Consider the following 8,003-nt stretch of genomic DNA (forward strand, 5'->3'; position numbering starts at 1 on the left):
TTTTAACTATATTTATTCTTCCAACCCATGAGCATGGAATGTTTTACCATTTCTTTATGTCTTCTTCAATGTCCTTCATAAGTTTTCTATAGTTTTCATCATACAGATCTCTTGTATCCTTGGTTAGGTTTATTCCTAGGTACTTTATGGTTTTTTGTGCAATTGTGAATGGGATCAGTTTCTTGATTTCTCTTTCTGTTGCTTCATTGTTGGTGTATAAAAATGTGACCGATTTCTGTATGTTGATGTTGTACCCTGCAACTTGGCTGAATTCTTGGATCAGTTCTAGTAGGCTTCTGGTGGAGTCTGTTGGGTTTTCGATGTAGAGTATCATGTCATCTGCGAAGAGGGAAAGTTTGACTTCCTCTTTGCCAATTCTGATGCCTTTGATTTCCTTTTGTTGCCTGATGGCTGATGCTAGGACTTCCAGCACTATGTTAAACAACAGTGGTGAGAGTGGACATCCCTGTCGTGTTCCTGATCTCAGGGGGAAAGCTCTCAGTTTTTCCCTGTTGAGGATGATGTTAGCTGAGGGCTTCTCAAAGATGGCTTTTATGATGTTTAAATAAGTTCCTTCTATCCCGAATTTCTCGAGGGTCTTTATTAAGAAGCGATGCTGTATTTTGTCAGATGCTTTTTCTGCATCTATTGACAGGATCATATGCTTTTTGTCTTTTCTTTTGTTGATGTGATGTATCACATTTATTGATCTTCAAATATTGAACCAGCCCTGTAGCCCAGGAATGAATCCCACTTGATCTTGGTGGATAATTCTTTTTATGTGCTGTTGAATTCGATTTGGGAATATCTTGTTGAGGATTTTTGCATTTGTATTCATCAAGGATATTGGCCTGTAGTTCTCCTTTTTTGCTAGGTCTCTGTCTGGCTTGGGAATCAAAGTGATGCTGGCCTCATAAAATGCATCTGGAAGTTGTCCTTCGATTTCTATTTTTTGGAATAGTTTGAGAAGAATAGGTATTAATTCTGTTTTAAATGTCTGGTAGAATTCCCCAGGGAAGCCATCTGGCCCAGGGCTCTTATTTGTTGGGAGATTTTTGGTAACTGATTCGATTTCCTCACTTGTTATGGGTCTGTTTAGGTTCTATCTCTTCCAGTGTGAATTTTGGTAGTGAGTGTGTGTTTAGTAATTTGTCCATTTCTTCTAAGTTATCTAGTTTCTTGGCATATAGTTTTTCATAGTATTCCCTGATAATTGTTCATATTTCTGAGGGGTTGGTTGTAATCAGTCCATTTTCATTCATGATTTTGTCTATTTGGGTGCTCTCTCTCTTCTTTTTGAGAAGCCTGGCTAGAGGTTTGTCAATTTTGTTTAATTTTTCAAAAAACCAACTCTTGGTTTCATTGATCTATTCAACTGTTTCTTTGGTTTCCATATTGTTTATTTCTGCACTGATTTTTATTATTTCTCTTCTTCTACTGGGTTTGGGGTGCTCTTGTTGCTCTCCCTCTAGTTGCTTTAGGTGCGCTGTTAGATTTTTCACTTGTGCTTTTTCTAATTTCTTGAAATAGGCCTGGAGTGCAATGTACTTTCCTCTTAGGATTGCTTTCACTGCATCCCATAGATTTTGGATTGTTCTATTCTCATTTTCATTTGTTTCCATATATTTTCAAATTTCTTCTCTAATTGCCTGATTGGCCCATTTGTTCTTAAGTAGGGTGTTATTTAGCCTCCATGTTTTGGGGGGTTTTCCAGACTTCTTCCTATGATTGATTTCGAGTTTCTTAGCATTTTGATATGAAAATGTGCATGGTATGATCTCAGTTCTTTTATATTTATTGAGGGCTGCTTTTATGTCCCAGTCTGTGATCTATCTTGGAGAATGTGCCATGCGCACTTGAGAAGAATGTGAATTCCATAGCCTCAGGATGTAGAGTTCTAAATATATATGTGAGATCCATCTGGTCCAATGTGTCATTCAAGTCTATTGTGTCTTTATTGATTTTCTGTCTAGTTGATCTGTCCATTGATGTAAGTGGAGTATTAAAGTCCCCTACTATTAGCACATTCTTAAAAATAAGAATGTTTCTGTTTGTGATTAATTGTTTTATGTATTTAGGTGCTTCCATATTTGGTGCATAGACATTTATAATTGTTAGCTCTTCCTGATGGATAGACCCTGTAATTATTAAATAATGCACTTCATCATCCCTTATTACTGTCTTTACTTTAAAGTCCAGTTTGACTAATATAAGAATAACTACACCAGCTTTCTTTTGACTTTCTGTAGCATGATAGATATTTCTCCATCCCCTCACTTTCAATCTGAGGGTGTCCTGCTGTCTAAAATGAGTTTCTTGTAGACAGCAAATAGATGGATTTTGTTTTTTTATCCACTCTGCTACCCTTTGTCTTTTGCTTGGGGCATTTAGTCCATTTACATTCAGTGTTATTATTGAAATAAATGGGTTTAGAGTCATAGTGTCATTTGTGGGATTCATGCTTGTGGTGTGTCTCTAGCATCTTGGGTTCCTTGCAACATTTCCCTCAGAGAGTCCCCCTCAGGATTTCTTGTAGAGCTGGTTTAATGGTGACAAATTCTTTCAATTCTTGTTTATTTGGAAAGACTGGAAAGACTTTTATCTCTCCTATTTTGAATGACAGGCTTGTTGGATAGAGGATTCTTGGCTTCCTATTTTTTCTGTTCATCACATTGAAGATCTCCTGCCATTCCTTTCTGGCCTGCCAAGTTTCAGTAGATAGGTCTGTCACCACTCTGATAGGTTTCCCTTTTTTTCTTAGGGCCCTTTTCTCCCTAGCTGCTTTCAAAATTCTCTCTTTGTCCTTATATCTTGCCATTTTCACTACGATATGCCATGCAGAAGATCAATTCAAGTTACGTCTGAGGGGAGTTCTCTGTGCCTCTTGAATTTCAACGTCTAGTTCACTCCCCAGGTTGGGAAAGTTCTCTGCTATAATTTGTTCCAGGACTCCTTCAGCACCTTTCCCTCTCTCTTCCTCTTCTGGGATTCCTATGATATGGATATTTTTCCGTTTGATTGTATAGCTGAGCTTTTGAACTCTTCTTTCATGTTCCTGGATCAGTTTATGTCTTTTTTTCTCAGTTTCTTCTTTTTCTATAATAATGTCTTCTAAATCACTTATTCTCCTTTCTGCCTCTTCAATCCGTGCATTGAACGCCTCCATTTTATTATGTATCTCATTTATCACATTTTTAAATTCATCATAACTATATTTAAGCTCTATAGTGTTTATAGCCATAGTTCCTCTGATGTCCTCCATTCTTTTTCAAGCCAAGCAATTAATTTTATGATTATTGTTCTAAATTCCTGTTCAGTTATTTTGCTTATATCTGTTTTGAGCAGTTCTTTAGCTGTCGATTCTTCCTGGAATTTCTTTGGAGGAGAGCTCTTTCGTTTCATCATTTTGGTTAGCTTTCTATCTCTTGTTAGTTTTAAAAGCTTGTTATGCTCTCTGCACCTGTGAGTGCTGCTGTACCAAAGAAGGCTCTTTGACTGTCCAGGGCCTATCCATTCAGAAAGTGTTCTTTGAATGGTTTTTCTTGGTCTCTCTTGTTGAGACCTTGGTTATTTTATTTTCCTACTCGTAGTGGTATTTGGGACTCTCCACCATGTGTACTTTGGCTTTTTCTTGAGGTAGCCCTGGAAAAGAAAACAGACAAACAAACACACAGGGAACAAAGGCACACAAATGCACAGACAAATCCAACAAACATGCAAACTGAAAGGGAAAACGAAAAAGAAAAGAGAAAAGAGGAAGGAGGGAAGGTGAATAAGAAGAAATAAAAATACATAAAAAAGAAGAAAAGAAGAAAAGAAAAGGAAAAAAGAAGAAACCCAATAGACAAAGAACAGTTTAAAGCCTATAACCAGATTTCCCAGCTACAAATAAATAGCTGGGTGTATGCAGTGCTAGTTGAAGAGCACAGAGAAAGAGAAATGACAGGGCAGGGATGAGGTGAAATTGGAAATGAAATGAACAGGCAGAAGGAATAAGTTTTTTTCAAAGAGTGAAAGAGTAGAATATGGTTGGAGAAGAGGTGAAAGAAATGATGATGGTGTTATCCAGAGAAAGTATGTATTCTGATCACTCCAGAGAGAAAGAGATGAAAAGGTAGGTAGGTGTAGAATTTACATCTAGAGAATGGATTAAATGTGACTGTTTAATCAAGCCAGTGACCAGAATTAATCAGGGCAGTGCATCCATGTTGGTCTTGCCCCGGCTCTGGTAAAAAAATAATAATAATAATTTTTTTTAATAAATAAATAAATGAAAAAGGAAGAGGGCAGCTCTCTAGCAGTGATGGGCATGGTTTGATCCTATGCATCAGGTGGGAATTCTGCCTTGATGGTTGTGGGGAGAAGAGTGACTGCGCTCCAGTCCCTTCTTGAACCAAGTGCTGCAACTCACTTTTTTGGGTGTGTAAACCCCCTGTGCCAGGGACGCAGCCAAGGCGGGCCATGCTCTATATCCCAGGCCAGGCCTCGTTTCCAGATTCCAGTCCGCGCACCCCACTGAAATTGCTGGAAATATAAACTCCCAGGTGAGCTCCTCAGGGCAAGTCCAAGCCTCTTGCCTTCCTGCTGGGGATTGAGCCAGAAGCCGCTGCTCCCATCTCCTCCAAGTCGAGCTGGCAAGCAGGGAGTAGTTTCATCTGGGGGTTGCCTGGGACAAGTGTGTCCAGCCCAGGGTCAGCTGGAGAGCAGGAAACTGGGTCCCACTGGGTCCTGTTGCCCGAAACACAAACTCGCTGGCAAATCTCCCAGTTTTAAGCCCTTTGCCTCCCCTCTAGGGATTCAGCCGAGCCAGAAGCACAAAGGTGTGGGCGCCACGCATCCCCTCCAGGTCAAGCTGGCAAGGGGGGAGCAGTTTTCCCAAGGGTCGCCTGGGAGGCCTGCGTCCCACCTAGGGTCAACTGGAGAGCAGGAATCTGGATCCCTCTGTGTCCTGAGTGGAGGTCTTTCTCTTTTCCAGCAACAGGGACAGTGTCTTGAGCAGTTTTGGCCACTCTCCCCTCTAGACTCTCCACAGAGGGGGATGCCCCTTGTCCCTCTGTGTCTCCGGTCCCAGCCTGATTTTATCTTCCCCAGTTCACACTCACGCTAGAAGGTTTTCTCAGTGGACTCTGTCTCCTTTTTCTCCCAAACTCCTGGATTCTGTAAGTGTTCCTATGGCTTCAGGCCTTCTCCATGTGAGATATGGGGGCGAGTGCAATGTACGGAGTTCCCTACTTCTCTGCCATCTTGCCCCCTCCCGGGTTTTGTACTTTTAAAATCACATTAACATAGTCTAACAATACTAAGTAGTAAACACATATCCCAAGGAAAAGTGAATTCCCTCCTAGATTCATATTTACCAATTTATCGTAGTAGCTAGGAATATTTAATGTGGCTTACTGTGCACCTTACTTCCTACCAGATGGCTTAAGTATTGGCTCAGACTGAAATAATTTGAGTATATGGTTCTTATTAAAATTTTGGTCTTGTTTCATAGACATTAAAAAGTGTCAATCAAAAAATTTCAGGTAGCGTTTTTATTTGAAATGACTAAATTTTGTTATTTGTGAAGTTGATGTTGAAGTTGGTTCTAGCTTGTTCAGCATCAATACAGTAGATTTTTTAACTTTATAATGTATGAGATTTATTACCTTCAGTTCGAGAAAATATTAGATTTGTTTACATTATTATATGGAGGTTATTTACCTCTGCTATTGATTACTTCCTGATCTATAATCACATATAAACATTCATGTATTTCCGTTCATTCCCATTCAGCCATGTTTACACACCAAAACAAGTGGTAAAGTCATTGCCTCTCTTACTGATTACAAAGAATAGTAAGCTGCTTGCTCCAGGCTACCAGTGTCGACTTTGTTTGAAGGCATTTCGTCTTGGTCAACATACAAGATTGCTACCGTGTGCTCACAAGGTAGAGGTCACATCATTTTAGTTTGTCTTTCCTTATAGGGAAAAGGAAAATATAAATGTGTTTATAAATGAATGGACAGTTTAAGTCTCTCCTTTCACTTTTTAGTTGTATCATGTGCAGAGATGTTCATATTGAACAGTATGTGTAGAAGAGCTGTAGCAGAGACTATTGAGAAGGCAGCTCTGTCCCCTGTCAATGGATATCTATTGATTAGGACTCATTTTTGTATATGCTATCCAGAAAAGATAAATGGCTCTTCAAGTTAGATTATTTCATCTACTTCAGTTACTCACAGAAAGAAAAAGCTTATAGAATAATAACTTAATGTGCTTTGTGATTCTTAGGATGAAATACATGCTAAATTTGACATAGTTATTATTTCAAATAAATTCACTAGAATTAAAGTCTAATGTTTGATCATTATATATTTGGTAACCAGGGTTTTTTTTTTCTGAAATAAAGTTACTTTAACTAAATATTTATGGCTTTAGAGTCACTTTTATTTAAAATGTCTGATAGATTGTTTTCTTCCCAAGAATGTGATTTTTTTATACCTTTCTATTACCAGATATGTTTCCAAGTCTAGTTGGTTATAACTATTTTTATTATTTAATAAATGTCATTCATTAGAAAGCAACAGTGAAATTAATGACTTAAGTAGTAAGATTTAATGAGATTACAAAAATAATATCCATAAAAGGCTTTCCATTTTAATGTTGAAAATAGACATCAGTCCATAAGAAATTCCATTTTCCTCTTCAAAATATTTCCATAAAACTGGATAAATTATAATTATCTTCCATTTTGCAAGTTTTAATAATAATACAATAATGAAACTGGGAGAAACTTACATAGATAATGTACATTATAAACAAGACAATTATATATTTAATTAATTTATAACTTTTTTTTAAGTTTCATAGGAAATGTATTGACAGGTGGTTATTGCACAAATGCAATTCATGCCCTATTGATGGACAAGTTATATATAACCCTTTAATCTGGAAAGATAGAAAAGTAAATGGACACACCCATCAGTCCATTTCAAACGCAAACATCAGTCATCTGTCAAAACATGAAGAAACAGAACTTTTCATTCCTGGTACTGGATTAGTCTTAAAACCAAATAGACTTGGAATTTTACCTAGCATACCTCAACATAATTCTGAAAAGTTGAATACACCTGAAAGTCCAACAGATACCTCTCAGAATATAACAATAGATGATCTATTCTCCATCAAGTTAGATGATTCAAACTCAAGAAAATTAATTTATGAATATAAAATTAGCCAACATTTCCCCAAGTATCTTCAAGATTCACCCACTGGACCCATTGGAAAAATGTCATCTCAAACATTTCTTCCTTCTGTTGCTCACAAGAATATTATATGTCCCACTGCAATGGAAAGCTCATGCATCGAAGAAAAATACCACCCTAGTCAAAGCCAGAAGATGGCCAAGGACTGTAAACATATTAACCACAATCCAAAGAAGACTCTTGGTACTAGCATAAAAGAAGACAAGAGATCAAATACATCACTACAAGAAGATTTAAATCTTTTTGTCAGTTGGGGTACAAATAAAATTAGTTTGTCTGAAAGATGCAATAATTGCATGAGAAAAATTAGATAAAAATGTAATCTATCAAAGGCTGCATCTCACCCTTTAAATACAAAAAGTACTGAGCTATCTTTAATATTGGAAGGAGTTCAGTTATGAAGATGCATGTTTATTAACATCATAAAATGTTTGAATCTTGAACATAAAAATGTTTCATTTGTTTATGTATACATACACATCGTATACTCTTGACAAATGTGTATAGAATTCTTTGTTGTCATTTTGCCTACTTGTCTCTGAATGACTAGCTACACTTAAGTGATTCCACTCCTTACAAGACTTAAATCATTGGGTGTTTTGATCAATATGTTTAAGATATTATTAATTATTAATAATTTTTAGAAATTTTATTTCATATTGATTAAAATAACTATTTTCACTTAAATTAAGGAAATAGATTTTTCTCATATGGAGCCACTCTTTTTAAACATTGCACTTCATAACATGTAACATG

The 8,003-nt window shown here is 37.0% G+C and overlaps 1 protein-coding gene across 1 annotated transcript in view; it reads left to right on the forward strand.

The window, feature by feature from the left end:
• The window catches only part of ZSWIM2 (zinc finger SWIM-type containing 2), a 37,536-nt gene extending 29,875 nt beyond the window's left edge, over positions 1-7,661 (forward strand). Inside the window, exons 8-9 of the mRNA XM_039246569.1 lie at positions 5,776-5,929; positions 6,845-7,661. Coding sequence (XP_039102500.1) covers positions 5,776-5,929; positions 6,845-7,561 — 871 coding nt within the window. The 3' untranslated portion in view covers positions 7,562-7,661. The remainder of the gene's footprint in view (positions 1-5,775; positions 5,930-6,844) is intronic.
• The last annotated feature ends 342 nt before the right edge of the window (positions 7,662-8,003 follow it).

The sequence above is a fragment of the Hyaena hyaena genome, unplaced genomic scaffold (assembly GCF_003009895.1).
Source record: "Hyaena hyaena isolate Hyena2069 unplaced genomic scaffold, ASM300989v1 scaffold_283, whole genome shotgun sequence".
Taxonomy (NCBI): Eukaryota; Metazoa; Chordata; class Mammalia; order Carnivora; family Hyaenidae; genus Hyaena; species Hyaena hyaena.